The sequence below is a fragment of the Eutrigla gurnardus genome (genome assembly GCF_963514095.1).
Source record: "Eutrigla gurnardus genome assembly, chromosome: 12".
Lineage (NCBI taxonomy): Eukaryota > Metazoa > Chordata > Actinopteri > Perciformes > Triglidae > Eutrigla > Eutrigla gurnardus.
The window spans coordinates 18,219,625-18,237,963 of NC_139926.1; the positions used below are offsets into that span (position 1 = coordinate 18,219,625).

General features: G+C 42.6%; 2 protein-coding genes across 3 annotated transcripts in view; one reads left to right on the forward strand and one right to left on the reverse strand.

The window, feature by feature from the left end:
- The window catches only part of cmss1 (cms1 ribosomal small subunit homolog), a 30,401-nt gene extending 12,347 nt beyond the window's left edge, over window positions 1-18,054 (reverse strand). For both annotated transcript variants that reach the window (XM_084022349.1, XM_084022348.1), the window contains exon 1: window positions 17,953-18,054. In XM_084022349.1, the coding sequence (XP_083878475.1) occupies window positions 17,953-18,001 (49 nt within the window). In that variant the 5' untranslated portion in view covers window positions 18,002-18,054. The remainder of the gene's footprint in view (window positions 1-17,952) is intronic.
- LOC311022107 (filamin A-interacting protein 1-like) lies at window positions 1,547-14,507 on the forward strand (the record flags this gene model as incomplete). The annotated part of the gene is made up of 4 exons (XM_084023137.1): window positions 1,547-1,744; window positions 1,877-2,047; window positions 2,544-2,722; window positions 11,621-14,507. The coding sequence occupies 4 exons, from the start codon at window positions 1,547-1,549 to the stop codon at window positions 14,160-14,162; spliced, it is 3,090 nt and encodes a 1,029-aa protein (XP_083879263.1). The 3' UTR covers window positions 14,163-14,507.
- Window positions 18,055-18,339: the final 285 nt, after the last annotated feature.

Here is an 18,339-nt window from a genome sequence, read left to right on the forward strand (position 1 = left end):
TCTGTACCAACCCTGGGCTAAGACCATTTATACTGACTGATGAAGGTTCTCTTTAATGCTAAACCTCAACCACTTTCTTTCTTTGGATCCGGGGCCCATGGAAAAGAAAAGCCAGATATGATAATTTGGAGCTCGTGTAGTAAATTGTATTCGGGAGTGGTCCTGTGCTGTATGTTGTGGGGAATATAATTCTTAAGTACAGCACAGTTTGAGTTTGAAAAAGACCTCATGAAAACTCCTTAGCAATTGCATTAGGAGCTTCCATCATCCCTTCATGTCGCTGAAAACAAGTGGGGTAAAGGAACGCGGGGACAGCTAGGACAGCTTCATCCGTCTTCCTGATTGATACCGAGAGGGTAAGAGGAAGGGAGGGAGGCTGAGATCGTCACTCTCTTTCCGCACAGAGGCCAAGTGAAAATACTTCTATGCAGACACAATCTATTAAGTGAGCCAACACTCTCACAAGGATTCAATAGCAGAGGGACAGTATTGGCTACGGTCGGAACCAGCTAAAAGGCTTGCTTTTCTGTTTTTCTTACACAACGTTCGTCCCTTATGTGCTAGCGTTGTTCATCTTGTTTAGGAGGCAATCAAGGTCGCTTTCAGATCACGTTGACAACAAGCAGATGCTGCCTTGTCTCAGTGCATGTGTGCTTGTTCGAAGAGAAAGAACGTTCTGAGACAAATTGAGAGGGGGAGAGAAGAAATAGTTTCTTTGCTTTCCCGTTCAGTAACAGAATTTCCATCACCACCAGTAAAAGGTCTTAATCACAGTCTTAAAACAACTGCAGTGAAGTAAAAAAAAAAAAGACCCCCAGACTTCTTTTATACTTCACCTAATTGCTTTTCGCAATGTCCACAAGGTGGGGAACACATGGGCCTTCAGTAACTTATCTAAAAGAAACTTAACCAACAACTTGGGAATGAAAGGCGTTCCCTGGCACGGTGAGAGCTTGGACTCGAGAAGCAGAGCTCGACAGCACATAGATTACATCATCGTTCACTAATATGAACCTGCTTGCTTTCTATCTCTAAATATGGGATGAGAACACTAAGACGAAAAAAAAAGAAAGCTGGCTAGCTCACACTGTTTAGCTGATGTGATATGCTTCAATAACACACACATGCCAGACACGCATCACTTGCTCTCTTGTGGTCAATAATCATGGTCCTACTTCCTGGCAACCTTCGGTCCTTTTGTCTGCCAAGCTGTGCTTGCTGGAAATGAGTAAGACTATGAGATGATATAAGCCTCAAACAAAGTAATGCCAGGCGCGGGCCTATCCAGGTCGGTAACACCAACTGTTCTTCTGACTTTATCTTAACCCACAAAGGCTTATATAACCATCAGACGGTCACTTATTAAAGCCTCATAATAACAACTTGTACTGAAGAGACACCATATAGAATACATTTAATGTATAGAGCGCTTTGCATACAAGTGATGTAACTAAAATGAGACAGCTGCAACCGTCAGTCATTTGTCTTTCTCCAGTTCCTCCTAGGTGGACTTAAAGCCATGCACCCAATTGGTAAAACCGTCAAAATGATTTCTTGGAATCAAGATGATGGAAAGAAGAACAACTCAAAGCCTCCCTTCCAACCCGTGCAGCCCCCCAAAATCACTATTCAGAGGGCCAACGAGCGAGACAAGCGGGAGAGGAGGGAGGGCAGACACATGAGAGAAGACCTGTCCCGTGATGACTTGTTATTTCTACTCAGTATTTTGGAGGGAGAACTACAGGTAGGATCATTTGTTCACACCAATTTATTCTGGAGTTCAATCTAGCTCAAGTGGCATCCAAAAGTCACGGAAACATGTGTGAAGCTGCTCAAACTAAAGCCAAGTGTTCTACTGCAATGTTTGTCACACTAGGCCAGAGATGAGGTAATCGCTGTGTTGAAATCGGAGAAGACAGATTCAGCTCTACTGGGGGGCCAGTATGGTTTCAGCAGACCGGAAAAGGTGCTCCGTGCCCTGCAGAGAGACTCCCTCTGGGCCCAGCAGGACCACCTGCAGGATGTATACGGAAAACCAATTGCTGAGGTACAAAAAGTCAATAGTAAGAAAGTAGACACCATATGGAACTTATGATCAAATTTAATGAGTGGAATGCATTACTGTCTGATAAAATAGCATCTATTATTGCTGCATCATTGCCCAACTTTGTTATACTCCACTACAGGTGCTACATGCGCTGGTTATATTCTTCTGCAATGATTATAAATCAATGTTCCACCCTGATTTGTACAGTTTCAATACATTTCCATTACTGCACAGAAAGAAACCCAATATTAAATCAAAAAGTTCACTAAAGAAAAAACTTTTTTGGATGGCTACATTCCCCTAGGGCTGTGTGGGAAGTGGGAAAATGCATCTTATTGTAATTTGCCTGACATGATCCTTTAAATGCTTTACAGTAAGAAGAGCTTCACTTGCCAAAATGACATACTGTTTCCGCAGACTGGGCAACCCTTCCACAAGTGAAAGTGCACAAACATCTTCACATTCCTGTGCTGTTTTTCCCCCTTGTTCTCCTCAGCTTAACCACTTGGTGGAGGCCCGGAAGCGCTCATCCGAATGGATGCAGGAGCAACTCCTAGAGGTGACCCGCTCTCACGGCGGCGCCCTACACAGGCTGGAGGAGCAGGAGAGGAGCCACAGGGCTTTCAGCCATAAGAGCAACTGCCTTACCACTCTACTGGAGGAGGACAGAGAGAGGTCAGTGCATCAAACCCTGGAGGTTCAAATGAACGCCTCAGCAAAGACAACATTGATATTCCTCATGTCTTGCTAAATTGGTAGCCTGCCTCGGAGCTATACTTGTAAAAACCTCCATGCCTTTCAGAATCCCTCCCGATGTAAAAGAGATGAGGATTTACAGCTAGCGTAGAAGAGGCTAAGGGATTAAAGTATTTCAGCACACTGGAACAAGCCAGATCTGAGCTCTGTGATGTACACTTGTGCAGGCTTAAATTCTTTTAGTCTATGTTGGTCTGTAATGCTTTTCATGGCTCAGTGAGGGAGCAAAGGCACGATTGGCTGCTGCATTTCTACCACCCCCCCAGTGTATGTGACCTCAAGACTGTGCTTAAGAGTTACTCCACTCAGACACAGTCCATTACATCCTGGACCTGGTTAGACCTTGTGGCCGGTCTGGCTCTGTTCACTCTCCCTTGTAAACACATAAACATACACTCACGTGCAATTACATGTACAGGCTAAATTGGCACCCTCCTGCCAAATTCAACAATACCGCACAGCACAGGATGATCTTCGAAACCGAGTAAATGGGCTGATGCTTTGCTTGTGGGCAGAAAGATTCCCTTCAGAAATAGAGAGCGCATTCAGATGTGGCCTATGGGTAGAGCTAGGTCTACCATGAAGGTGGTCACTGGGTCTCCTATGCAATTTGAGGCCTGCGACGGGGCCGTTGTGTTGAAGTCCCGGGTTGTCTCGGCTCATGTACCACCAGAGTCCACTCTGTAATCTAGCTGCGTAGAGACTGGACCCGCACTGGGCTCGCAGCCTTGGGAGGAGACTAGTTGTCTGCATCCGTGTGCCAAAGTGAAAACGTTTGCTGATCCACTACAGGCACACATACGCAATTAAAGACCCAGAATAGCCATTCCAGTAGAGTGATTAAGTTTACTAGAATACTGTCCATCCAAATACAATGTGGAAACCCTAAATATGCACACATAAAGGCTTTGTGGTTCGTCTTGGCTTAATGATGATTAATACATGAGTAGACAGCATGTCTGTGGTGCAGTGTCAACCCTGTGTGGCTCCTAAATTCTTGACTGTTTGAACACAGAGGATTTCTCATCTCCTGTTATGAATTCCCTTTAACAACATGCATCTAAAACATTTATCACATAATCTGAGGTTACAATGTTATGTTGGGCTGTGGGGGGTATCAAGATCTTTCTTTGTCTCTGACCAAAGTAACTCCATGTTACACAACTTTTACCGCTTTCTTATCTTCCCTTTGGTGGCCTCTTATTTACAGCTGAAATAATAGAAAATGTATCAAGTAGATAGTCAGAACATTAAATTAACATTAATGTGAAGCAATTTTTTTTATAATCAATCAATTATTTATGACAAAGATTTCTTGCTTTCTCTTGTCTTACGTGGCAGGAAATTGAATGTCATAGGCTTTTGGACAAGAGGGCTTTTCAAAATTCTGATGGCAAATTTTCACAATTTTCTGACATTTTATACACCAAGCAATTACTCGATTTTAATTGGGAAAATAATCTGCAAATACATCGAGAATGAAAATAATTGCTACCTCCCAGAAAACACAATAAATTAGTTACCCCTCATTGCACATTCACAGCTCTTTGCCTGTATTTATGTATTTGTGTTCTTAGGCACACGGGCAAAAGTTTATATTCCCTTTCTTTGTGTTCCCAACTGCGTTTCAGCTTCTTTGAGCTTGGCACAAAAATGTTTGAGTTGAGTCAATGCTTGCATTTATTTACCGCGGGGTAAACAACACAAGGCACATGGCGATACAGTCAGTCCCTTTCATCTCACTCGCCATCCTGTCTTTCTTACATCTTTCTCTGCAGTAGCCCAAATATTTAACTGAAAGAATTTCCACTCCTACTCCAAATCCACTTCAACTATCTTTCAATCTCCCTCCCTGTTTCTTTTCAAAGCGTATGCTCTGAGCCAAGACAGCCATTCAGCCTGGCTTAAAATCAGCACCCCTCTCTCTCTTTTTCATTTCCCTACTAAAGTAGTTCCACAAGGTGCCATGTGCACAGCAGATGACCTGCTTTAGCAGTTGAACTATACGGTGAATTACAGTCACGGCGTATAATCACTTTATGCCATACTATGATCTCCGTTGCGTGTCAGAGGACGATTACATCTGCACATCACAATGCGGCAATCTGGTTGTTCCAACCTCAGCTATCAGAACATGCTCTAGGTCTGTGTGTGTTTCCTATGGTCCGTCACTGGGCTGACAGCATCGCGGCATTAACCGCACACACATGCTCAACACACCCAAGACATCCGAGCTCTCATCTGTTCACTTCAGTTCAGAGTCTCACACACTTTTCTCAGGCTCTGCACTACACCAACAAACTACTTTTAAACAAGTTCATGGTTTCACTCCTGAGCTGATGTGGCCTTCTCAACAATACATCATCAATATGTGCTACAGATGTGGGAACGGAATTATTTAGAGTATATTATTATTTAAAAAAAAAAGAAAACAAAAGGCCTTTGCACACTGGGTCCGTTTTTTCATCCATCATCCGCTAAAAATTCGTTCCGCGGCGCAGAAACCATCGCACACCGAGTCCGATGCTTTTTTTTAATACATATTTGTTGTAAAAATTGGCGAAACGAAAATAGACGGAGTCATCCAGCAGTGAAGAAGAGTTTGTCATCATCTCATTCTTGAAAAAATAAACAGAAGGGAGCTGCGCAACTATCCTGATCGGTTCCAGGTGTACTTCAGGATGTCGGTGGTCCAGTTCCAAGCACTACTGGGACCGCACATCAGAAAGAAGACCACCAATTTCCACGACCCAATTGCCCCTGAACAGCGACTGAAGTACATCCCCAATAGAGTGGTGAAGTCTATTTCTATTTCCGGTACATGGGACCTCATGAATTTCTGATGCATGTATTCCTATGGCAAAATCTAAATTATTTTCTGGTCCCGTTTGAATTGTGCCATGTATTTCACATTATGTTTGTGGTTTTTAAAGATAATTTTTCATGCAAGAAAAAAAACTACGATTTATCGTGAAGAAGTTTGATAATGGTAGGTTTTGTGTGAGGCCGCTTTGTGAACTACAGCTCTTCGCTGCTCTCGGCGCGAATGATATACGTCAGTTTGAGCCAGCGATTCCTAGTCTTCTCATCGGACGGGAACCGAAAGAATGAACAGCTGTACCTACTGGAATGGGAACATTCAGGAACAAAACACACCGGCATCTTCATTTGATGGGCACTGAATCGCTGTGAGAAAGGCTGATGATGACGTGGCGTCACATACGCGACATGTAGTCTTTCTCATTGTGTTTTCTCTACAGCCTTAAACTAAACAATTGCACAATAAACGTGAAAAATTACAATTTAAATCCACAAACAACATATTTCTAATTCAGGGCATATAACGACTGGGAACAGCAAATAATTATATTATCTGCATTGAGACCCATACATTTTTTACGATCGCAGAGGTCCCATGGGAGTCTAGCGGAAAGGGCGGGACGTCACCACTCTATCCCAAGCTGCTCGAAAATCACCACGATCTGTCCATCTCTGCCTCTTTATAGTCTTTAGACTGTTTTTCATACAGAGCCTTGTTTTGAGCGACGAGGTGAATGAGCTGGCCTGACAGTTTGGATGTTTGTGGGCTCTACGGTGGCTCCGAGTGGTCAACCTCTCCAAACACTTTTGATGGATGCGAAATACTTAGAAAATTGAACCTGTTCTGAAAAAGTTATAGAGTCGGTGTGCAAACGTGACTGACAACGTGAAGTCGTATTTATTTTTTAACATAGGCCAATTTCAGACGAAAAACACTGACTCTCAGAGCAGTGGTTTGGGCTAAATGCTTAAATCAGCTAAAATGCTCACCGTGACAATGCCAACATGCTGATCCAAAGTAGGTATAATGTTTGTCATTATCTCATGCTACCCTTTGACAATTTGCACTAAAATACAAAGTAAAGATAGATCTGAAGGAAATGCCAGTCGTTTTTAGTCATAAACAAACTGGACAATTCTAATTGTTGACCTAATGATGAAAGGCTAGGGGATTAGCCAAGTTATCATATTCATCCTGAGGGACATGAACATGAATGTCTGTACCACATGTCATGGCATTCCATCCGATACTTGTTTAGATATTTTGCTCAAAACCACACATGCAGACCTCATAAGGTTCTAGAGGACCACCCAACATCATTCTCCTTGGACCAGGAATAAAAGGATAAATAGCCAACATAATTTCATGGCAATTGATACAATAGTGGTTGAGGCATTTCACTTAAATGTCAACCTGCTGATGTTCAGGGGATCTTGAAGTCAGTTGGACTTGTCTTCTGGGGACCATGAATGTCGGTACAAAAGTAAATACCAATCCATCAAATCATAGTTGGGATATGTCAGTCTGGAACAAAGTCGTGGACCAACAGGTGGGCAGACTGACATTGCGATCCCTAAAGCCACACCACTAGCAAGGCTAACAAGCAATCAATGAAAAGGATTAACATTAAACATGGTGGAGGAAACATTTTACAAATGTATCTCAAAAAGGAAAAAGGGAGAAGTTAACTTGTCTGTGCCATAGCAGAAACCGACAGCTGTTCCGAATCTGTCCATCCATCACACTCGACACACGTCGGCCATCTGTCGGCTCGGCAAATAATGCGCTCGAAGACGAAGAAGAAGTGCATAAATTACCATAGGAGTCTGGCAGAGCATCGCTACAGAACCAATGTTCTGATCACAAGCTGTTGTGCCTATTTATTAGCAACACAAAGCATATGAGGGCAGTTTAGTCACTCCTTCAATTCTAATAAACATGCTGATAAATGAAGAGAAGAGGACAGAGTGCCGAAGCAGCTTTTCTGTGACCTTACACAGCATTATTCTTAGCACAACTGTTGGATTTGTCGCTGGCAGCAGCTAAAAAAACTCAATATCCCCAAATTACACCCCTGGATGAAACTAGGAGCTGTGACAAGAGAACAAAGAGTGCTCCTCTCATATAAGGGGCAATGTTTGAGGGTTTTCTTGGAAGTGCCTTTGAGGAATCGGATCATACTTGTAATTGAGGAAAAGCGCTGCAGATTGCCAAACCCTCCTCTAAGCAAAACAGGACCTCATGAACTCTGGGTTTGGGAGTTGGTCTGTGCGGATAGCAACTGCAAGGAATGAGGAGGATTTCTCTCTCACATTACACAGCCAGAGAAACATCTCATTTTACTGTGAAGAGGTTTCAGGGTCAAGGACAGAACAATCAAGCAGACTGATTTATTAACCTAACCATTGTCTGATCTGCAGCTACCGACTGGGGCCCGTAGCAGGATAACTAATTTGCAAGTGCTGATGATTGAACACATTATAGCCCTGCCCAATGCCTTGATTGTGACGCTATTATCCTGATAATGGGAATTCACCACTATCTACTTACCATAAACAAAAGTTTAGTGCATTCATCAAGCAAGTTATCCTCTTTACAAACGAACATGAAGTGAAAATGAAATGGTATCAACCAGTCATATCTGGATTTGAAACAGGCGGCTATGGTTGTAGTCAATTAAGGGATTAAATAGAATGCCAACATGATACACAGCAGTACAGTTGATCTGGGATGCATGCTAGAGACCTACTTTCTACTTTTCATGCTTGGCTTCACAAACTGATGTATAAAGTCTGTTTGCAATTTATAACAAATGTGTTAAAGTGACACCCGATCAAGCGATGTGATAAGAGATAGACATAATGTGCCAAATGCTTGGACATTATTCTCCTATGAAATGAGCTGCTGAATCTGGAGCAGGTAGAAACTTTCAATTCCCGTGGAGACATTGTCTGCACATTTATACAATGCTGTCTGTCTTTTCAGCAGCACTAATGTCGGGCGCTGTTGCACAACCTTTCATTGCTTTCTTTAAAACATATGAGCACTCTCTACATTTCCATAATGCCTTCAAACATAAATATCTAAAAATTGAAGTTTAAGTGCGTCTTTTCGGCTGTTTTGTAAATTCTTGTGCAATGACAACATGACACATGGGGAAATAGTTCTCCTTTAATTGGGGACTAGATGGGTTTGCTTGACAGAAAGAAATACCACCAGAGGTATATTTCCCAGTGAACGCTGGAACTAGGAGCCATGGAGCGAGTAAGTGCTCCCGGAGGGGAACATGCGTCATGCACAGTCCTATATGTTTATTTTCTCCTGCAGCGCTGGTGATTGTATCATCTAATGAGATAAAATATCATTTATTTTCCCCATTATAATTTTTGGCATTCTTGTTGTGACAGACGACACTAGAAGTGAGAATGATTTGAATCTAATCTGTCATCCCTCCCTGCTCCGCTAAGCTCATGCATTTGACTAATACCATAAGAGAGGGACACAGAAGAAAAATGGATGATGGCAAGAGAATGGTATGGAGACACTTTTACAGCTAACGTCATGATTACGTCACAGTGTTAGCTGGAGGCAAAAGAAAGCAAAGTCTGGAGGCAAACACAAATCACTTCAGAGTATGGGCTAAAGTTACACATCGCAAATGCCACAGTGCTGTGTAGTTGGGTGCAAGAATCAATATTGCATATATTCCAGATGCCAAATTGTGATTCTAGGCTCTAGCCAGATACAATATCGGTGTTTTAGTGATGTAGAGATGCTCGCAGAAAATGATCACAACAAAGTTGGCGCTAGCAATGAGCTTTCCTTTGATTAATGTTAACTTTCTCTGTTAACTTAACTTAAATTAACCCCACATTTACACATTTTCTTCAGCATTATAAAAAGAAAAAAACAAGCCAACAAAACAGACATATAGACAGCACTATTTGTTATGTTTGAGAGTTATTCTGCCTCCACCTACGCTCAACCCATACAAAAAGAAGTTGCAGTTACAAAAACAAAATTGCAATTCATACCTAAAAGCAAGGTCATTACTTGACTAAATTCTCCTTGTCACATGCCAATAAAGCATGTTGAGTTGTAAAAAAGACTTGAAAGACAGGGAGACAGGGAGAGAGAGACATATGGATGTAATTGCGGGGCGATGAACTGATGATGTCATCTCATGGTCAGGTTATCAGGCCCCAGGCAAAGTACTACACATGAAACATGTCTCTTTTCTTAATCTCTCTCTCTCTCTGTCCGTCTCTCTCTCTCTCTCTCCCTCCCTCCCTCGTATGCATGAGTTACAGTTCTTAGGACATGCCAAGTTAGGCCTAGCAGCACTTATGCAGCATGGTTAACATGTTTGCTCAGGCTAATCCTGCACACTGAGAGTGTTAGCCTTTCTCGTTTGAATTGTGATTAAGCTTTAGTTTTCTACACACACTCGCACAAACACATTCTGTCCTTCCCATTAGCCTCTTTGGCATGGCTTCACAATGACCTCATCTGGAATGGGCTGAACTCAGTAACACACACACACACACACACACACACACACACACCAGCAGTAGAGCCTGTACAGTCCCATATAAGGACTTGCTGATGATGTAATGGGCGCCAAGGACTGCGAGTGAGACTCAGTGTGCAGAGCACTTCTCATAATGTTTGGTTTTCCGGATGGAATGTCCACATCACTGGGATCTCCGGGAAAGGGAGAGGTGAAAGAGTAGGGGCGATTCATTCTATGAGGATTTTTTAAAAGGACAGAGGCCAACGACACAACACAGGTAGGAACATTCAAAAGATGTGCAGACATCGGAAAAGATCCAATGACGTGTGCCGCTTACAAACTTTTTAACTGCAAGATGAGTTACGGGCATAGTGACTGAGTGCTGTCCAGTTACACAAAGAGTCGATAGATAGAACACGTTACAATGTCAAGTTGATATCAAATAGAAAAGGTGTCTAAGTTGCATTTTTAAAGACAATAAATTATGTCTAACTGAAAGATTTGCAGTGAGGATTCATTTTTAATAGTTTACATTTCTTTGCTGTTAAAAGCATTATTAACAAGACAATACTCACAAGATAACTAAGACCATTAAAAAACAACCTTGAAGTTAGGTAGACTATTTATCCATGTAAAGCAACATACCATCTATTTTCAGAACAGTGATCAATTAAATTCAGGAACATTAGATCATTGTGGATTTAACTCCCAACCTGACCTAAATGTCAGCACTCCTTACTCCTGTCAGATATCTCTGGTAACAAACAGACCACAAACTTAAATGAGATTGATTCCTAATAGAAAAAAAGAGAAGACTGGTGAGAGATCACTTTGAAGTGTGCCTCACTTGCAATAACACTTGAGGAAAAAAAAATGTATGGTGTATATTAAATGCATATGTTCATTGCTGGCATGCATCTGGGGAAATATAGGGAGTGACAGCACTTGTAAATGTAGCCAGTCTGTAATTACTTATGGAACAGGGGGGGATTCCTGCCTCTCCGAGCTGGAAAAGGGATGGCGTTGGAGGTGCACAGGAGGAGGGTGATTGGGTGCAGTGTTGAGGGTACTCAAGGGTAGAGGAACTTCTTAATTAACAAACACTCCCTGCCAAGGGACCATCTGCTGTAATAGTCTAAACATCCGACAGAACACATGTTGCCTGGCAGAAAGTGCAAAATAACATGGAATTACATGGACATATCTACATGTTTTGGTTTTAAGGGTACACACAGAAAAGGAGAGGGGGAAAAAATTCTAGTCGCTGTAGAAGTTTGAGTAGAGAGGAAATTGTGATTCACATTCTTTTGAAAATTAAAATAAATGTTTATGCTGGAAATAGACAATTTAAGAAATGATGTGTTTCAAAGTTGTGGCCAAGAGGTTAAGTCTATTATAAGTGTCCTTAGAGGCTGTAATATGAGTCAATTACACAGTAAAACCAGGCCACAGCATCCAGTCTGACATTTGTTTTTCTCTACAGACTCAAGCTCTTGATTGTAAAGGAGAGAGAATACCACGAGCTAAAGGGGAAGAAAAGGGAACAAGAAGTGTCAACTCTGAAGGTCGAGCTCACCACGCTGAAGGCTTTTGCAGTGCTGGTTGTAAGGGAGCAACAGTGTCTGGGCGAGCTGCTGGAAGAGCAGAGGCGCCGTGTCAAGGAACTGACCGCCATCACTGACCACATCAAGCAGGAGGTCAGTGTCGCTTGCCCCAGTGCAGAGAAGGAGGAGCTCAAATCCCTTCTCTATAATAAACTTCCCCTCTTCCACCAAAGTCAGAGCACCATGACAGCCCCAAGCCTGCTGTCAGAGGTCGAGTTACTGAGGAGAAGAGTTGTGGAAATGGAGGGAAAGGATGAAGAGCTGATCCGCATGTGGGACCAGTGTCGAGACCTGGACCACAGGCTAGCCAGGGAGACCAGCCACTGCCGTAGCTTGAAGGTTGAGGTGGATAAACTTAACGGCAGGATCAGTGAATTGGACAGGATGGAGGAGGCTTTAGGTAAGAGCAAACAGGACTGCGGTATTCTAAAGGGCAGCTTGGAGCGCGAGAGAGAGGCTAGCAAGATGCTGTCTGGCGAGCTCGACAGTCTGAAGGTTAGGGTGAGAGAGCTGGAGTCTGTCGAAGGCCAACTGGAAAAGAGTGAGGTAGTGATTAGACAGGACCTGGCCAAGCTCAGGTCACTGACTGTAGCTTTGGTGGAGGACAGAAAGTCCACAGCAGAGAGGCTCCGGCAAGCTGAGGAAAAACTGAACAGGAAGGAGGGCAAAAGAAATGAGCAAAGCAATTTGGCAACAATGACAGAAAGACTGAGAGAGGAGGTGCAGCAGGCGCTGAGGTCTAAGGCAGACTTAGAGGAAAGGATTAAAGGCATAGCGAAAGAAAAGTATGAGCTCCGAGACAGACTAAAAGCAGAGGAGGAGAGGAATGGAGAGCTGGAGAGTAAAATGACTATGATGAAGAAAAGGTTACAGATCTTGGAAAACAGGAAAGAAAAGGACAAGTACACGCACAGCTCCTTTCCAAACAACGCTAACCACCACTGCCAAACCGATGACAATCAAATAAAAGAACTGACCCGGGAGCTCGATAGGTTGCAAAAGAGACTACAGGACAAGGAGGTGTTGGAGGAAGAACTGATGAAGGTGGAAGAGGACTTTGAGTCCCTGCAAAAGAGGTTCAAGGATGAACAGACGCGGTCTCAGGCTCTAAAAGAGGAGTTGGAGGTTGCAAAGAGGGAGCTAATCAGGTATGAGCAGGCCGAGAAGCAGGAAGTGAGCCAGGAACACCTTCTCCTTTGCCGTCTTCAGAAGGAGCAGGTTAAGTCCAGACTATTAGGCAGAGAGGTCGACACCCTGAAAGAGAAACTCCAGAAGCTGATGGGGACAGAGGAGTCGATCTGCAGGGTTCAGACGGATCACTCCACGCTGCAGATGAAACTAACTCAGCAGGAAGCCAGCAACAGGGAGCTGGCCAAAGAGATGAAGGCACTGTGCAGTGAGCTAGACAGACATAGACAAATCAAGAACCTCACACCTGGTGCAAACAGACAACACTTACCAGATCTTCATCAGACCACCAAAGAGGTTCAGACTGAGCCGGCGGACAGCCTGCCGCCCGACTACAGCGAGAAACTAGATGAAGAAAACGACGACGAGGACCCAAACTACAATGCACAAGTCGTGAACAGAAGAAGCTCTCTTGTCAACAACCTGAACAGCTTGAACAGTGCAAACAACAACATAAGCCACTACAGCAGCCATTCAGCCAGCAGCATAGATATGCACCATTCCGTTAATGGAGACGTGATGACGTTAACACACACGCCGGGGCAGCCCTTGCACATCAAAGTAACACCACATCATATACACAACACAGCCACCCTGGAGATAAGCAGCCCCACCGGAGACACGGCCACGTCCTACACCAGCACCGCCGTCATTCCAACGAGCGGAGCCTCGCCGAAACAGAGAATTACAATCATCCAGAACTCAGCTCTCTCCGCAGTCAATACCAAAACCCCACCTTCAAGCCCCGATCGCACCGTCTCCCCACTTGACTGTACACCCATCTCTCGGATGTTAAGTCCGAATTCATCACGTTCTGCGACGCCCGACCACAGCAACTCCCCTATTCAGATCGTAACGGTCAGGACCTGTTCTCCAGAGCCACCGGAGGCCGCAAGTCAGACCGCCTCCTGCAAGACACCGGAGCGACAGAACAGCTGGCAACATCAGAGGTCCAGCAGCACCGACACGAGTCCCAGTATCGTCGCCACAGAGGATAACAAGATCCACATCCATCTGGGGAGCCCATATATCCAGTCTCTGAATGGTATGACTCACAGCAAGCCGCAGCCTGTTGGGCCATACTATGTCCGGCATGAGCAAAGGACCCAGGTGCTCGCCAGTGGCTGCCACGTCACGGGTGTCGGCACAATTACAAGTAGCATCACTATATCCCCCGCTACCTCTTCGGCTTCACATTCCTCAAATATAACAGTAAGTGGCCTTTGCGATTAGGTGAAAATGTATAGCCTATGTTCTGGACTTACAGCATTATGTTCCCAGTCACATTCCTGGACAAGACAATTCAAACAATTCACCAGGCTTTGTTGTATTTTGTAACAATTGTGAAATAAATGCTTTGTGATATTTATCCTACAAGAGCTTTATAGAACGCCTCCTTGGTCTAGTTAATGTGTCCCTTACCGACTTTAAACAACCCTGTATTGCCTGTGTGACGTGTGTGTTTAGTACCTGTACGAGAGCTAAGTGAGACAGCATCACGACCAATGTGTGATGTGCTTTTTTAATCATCTGTTTCGTTAATGTTTTATTACTGTTCATTAAAAGTGTTTGTGTTTTATTTTATTTATTCACCTTGAATACTTTTGAGAGACAGTTGGCCTCCACACAACTCACAGGTTGCCTGCCAGTTTCAATGCAAAACAGTTGGAATCAGAAAAACAACCTAGTTTGGGGGGGGGGGTTCTCCCCTCTGGGGCCAACAGCACACCACAAAGCACAACACATCAAGCACAAAGCTGTTAATATGACACATTTTTAAACGAAATGAAGGGAGAAAACAAAGAATTACTGGCATAGAAAATGGAGAGCTCTACCTACTACTGAATATTTCAAAGCTTCATTCATAACGTCTAAATAAAGATAAAATCTGGTATTTCAGCCCAGCTGCATATTAAGATTAGACTTTTAATATTATAATATATATTATATATTATATATTCAGGTGGTGGCTGTGTAGGATTGTGATTGTGTGTGTGTGTGTGTGTATTAATGGGTTGGTCTAGCAACAATCAGCACTATAAATTACATTTCTATCACTACAATAACAAAAAATCCAAAATCCATTTGTTTAGGATTAAAAACCTCAATAAAAACTGTATAAAAATACAGTACAGCTGTAAGTGAAGGTTGATGCTGTGTGTGTGTGTGTGTGTGTGTGTGTGTGTGTGTGTGTGTGTGTGTGTGTGTGCGTGTGTGTGTGTGTGTGTGTGTAAGCTTGAAACGTCTTCCAAATCTGCACCTCTTCACTCAGTGTTTTAACATTTTTCCCTTTTCAACGTTTGTGAATTAAGACATTTTATCAGCTTTTCGTGATTTACTGTAAAAAAATAAATAAATAAATAAACAAGAAAAAGTTCACGGTTAGAAGTAAGGAGCAGCCATTAGCATGCCATTGCTGGTCGTTCTTGTTTCGTTAGCTACATCTACGTTGCCATAACAGTCAAAGCATTCCCCACAGTCATCTCCTGCCAGCTGAAACTCCCAATGCAGAGCAGTGATACAGCGTATTTCATGGTGGTGTTGATTTTCCTACTTTATAAACTTTTCCTTTATTTTTCTGTTTGTAAAATGCATGTGAAAAGAATGAAAGTACTTTCCTTACACAGAAATAACATTTAAACAACAACACAAGTCTATTGCAGTGTGCATTAGTGTTGTCTGAGGGTCACATACATTAAGTGATAATCCAATACAAATACACACTAGACTTAAACCAAGTTTTACAACGTTGCTGTTATAAAAAAAAAATCATGTTTAAACTTCAATTGCTCAAACTGCACTGTAAAGTAAACAGGGGAAGGCGACCTATCCAGAATATTAAGGTAACATGGACATGGCTGCCAAATATAATGGAACACAAAACGATGTAGCACACTAACGAGGAGCAGCATGTATTATTCATTTCAGAAATATAAAATCACAGTGTCCGACTTCCAAAATAGCTCATCACCTCATAAGAAACTAGCTGAGAGTAATGGGGGACACCGTAATGTTTCCTGTGGTGGGAGAGGCTGGCAGAGAGCCGGCATAGCAGGCTTATGATGAAAAACATGGAGGAACATGAAACACTCTGACATCACCTGTTGGCAAGGTGGTAACCAGATGAGGCATTTGCTGAAAGTTGAGGGCGGACTTGAGCGTGACAGAGGCCTCACGAGAACCTTTGTCAATAATGTGAGCTTTTATCCACGACACACATCACCATAAAGGTCATACTGCTTCTCACGAATCTCCTCTTCACTCTTATTATTTCAAAGTCAGTCCCATGCTCCAACAGACTTAACTATCCTTTGACCTACATGGTATTGATGTATTTATATGATTTCTTACCGAAGGGGCAAACTGCATGTGATCATGCTTCACAAGAAAAAGTGAATGCAGTTGCAGGAGTTAACAGGTGAACAACTCCGATTCCTCTGAGATCGCTGAAGAAACCTGATCCAACAAGGATTCCCAAGACTAAGGGACGAACTAATAGAAGAAGCAACAGAGCTCGCAATACAAGACAAAATGGTTAACCTTCCTTAACGTATACAGGGAAAAGACTCATCTGAAATACTACAAATAAATAACACTTTTCATAATAAAAACGTACAATAAGTATATGAAAGAATTGTGATTGTAACACTAGGGAGTATCAGGAGGATACTGAACCAAAAACATGAACAAGCAATAATAAAGGATGAGTTGAATAAATTATGGGGTATTGCCTCTTAGTCGATCAGTCCGATTGGTCGTTTAGGTCTTAGTAGACAAAGATTACTTTGGTCAGTTAGTCATTCTTTTATGTTTCGTTCAGGTATGACTTGTTCCTAAGAAATGTATGAACACATGTCTGGTTAACACAAGATTTTTCTGTGATTCTTTGGGGAGGAACTCATTTTTACACATCTGTCAATTAAATCACCTAATGGATTAGTCAATAAAAATGCATCAGCGACGAAGAATTTATTTGGTCAAACACAGCCCTAGCTTCAAAGAATAAAAAAAAAATTAAGAAAACAATGAGAAATACAAATGTATACAAAATAATTAACTATTCTCTTGTATGAAAAGATCTGTGTGCTGCTGCTCACCTGTAAATAAACAGCTTGTAGACCATTAATTTGGAACAGGTAATGTTCTGTCTAAACTAAATTTGTCAAATAAATATAGTGGAATCAGATGTGCAGCATTTTCCCATGTGATGTAGTCGAGTAAAAGTATTGAGTAGCTTAAAATAAAAAATTAACAGCAAAGTAAAATCAAGATTGTGCTTAAGATGGTACTACAGTACTTGAGTGAATGTACTTTTTTTTTGTAATTTACACCACTGGTTTGAGTATTTTAATACCTCCTGAAAATAAACTTTATTCTATTTGTCAACGCAGCCACTCTGCAGTCCAAAGCAATCAGGTCAGTGATGCAGGGCATATAACAGGGCTGCCCTCTATTGGTATGCAGAGTGCATGGAGCCATGCAAGAAATAGCCGCAGGCAACTTCCTCTGTTGTTGATGCGTGGAGATGAGGATGGGCAAAGCAGAATAAATGTAGAAAGTTATGACTAGAGGACAGCTAAGAGTAAGAGTGACGTTCAAGGGAAAGGTACAGGGCATGACAGACAACGTCAGAGCAACATTAAGTCATCACTATTAGTTTCTGCCATGAGCCTCACACAGACATACTTTCACACGTGTTTACACAGCTTCTGCTCCGAACAAGTCGTGCTACCAACGCTATCTTCCCTAGGAACCCACAGGTTAGCTATAACCACACATTCACTCGATGGTACTTTGCGGTTTACACTTGTCGCTATGGTAACTGACTGTTCACAGAATGTAGCTGAAGTTAACAGCAACTGCTGGCTAGCTAACGTTAGCTTACAGTTAGCAAGCGACGCTTCTCGCAAACAGCTTCAAGCTAGCGTGAGGAGTTCGCTCATCGGGTTATAACAAACCCCACGCAGACCACACGTTTCAGAAACACACAGAAGAATAGAGATACTAAAGTCAGGCAAGATACCTTGATTGCCCTCGTGTGTCCACCACTCGTCACCCAAGTCGTCTCCCATTTTCCCCCAGCTAGTAGTAGTCTGTCCAATCCAAATCTACCGCTGAGGGAGCATGCTCGGGGTGTGTTCAAGAGCAGCACGTTTAAAAACATGCAACGTTTGGTTTAAAACTGCAACGGGACCCCATGAAAACGAAACAGATTTCTCCCACAACATAATTTACTCTAGTTAATATGCTAAATATGTTATATGGACAGAATCAATTGTATAAGAACATGCCTTAATTTTCTAGCAAGGTCAATAGAGTGCCGTTGTTCCTATTTTTTTTTTTTATCGTTATGAACTTTGCCCTAATGGCATTGAAGTCCTCGAGGCAATTATGCGTAATAGACACCAGC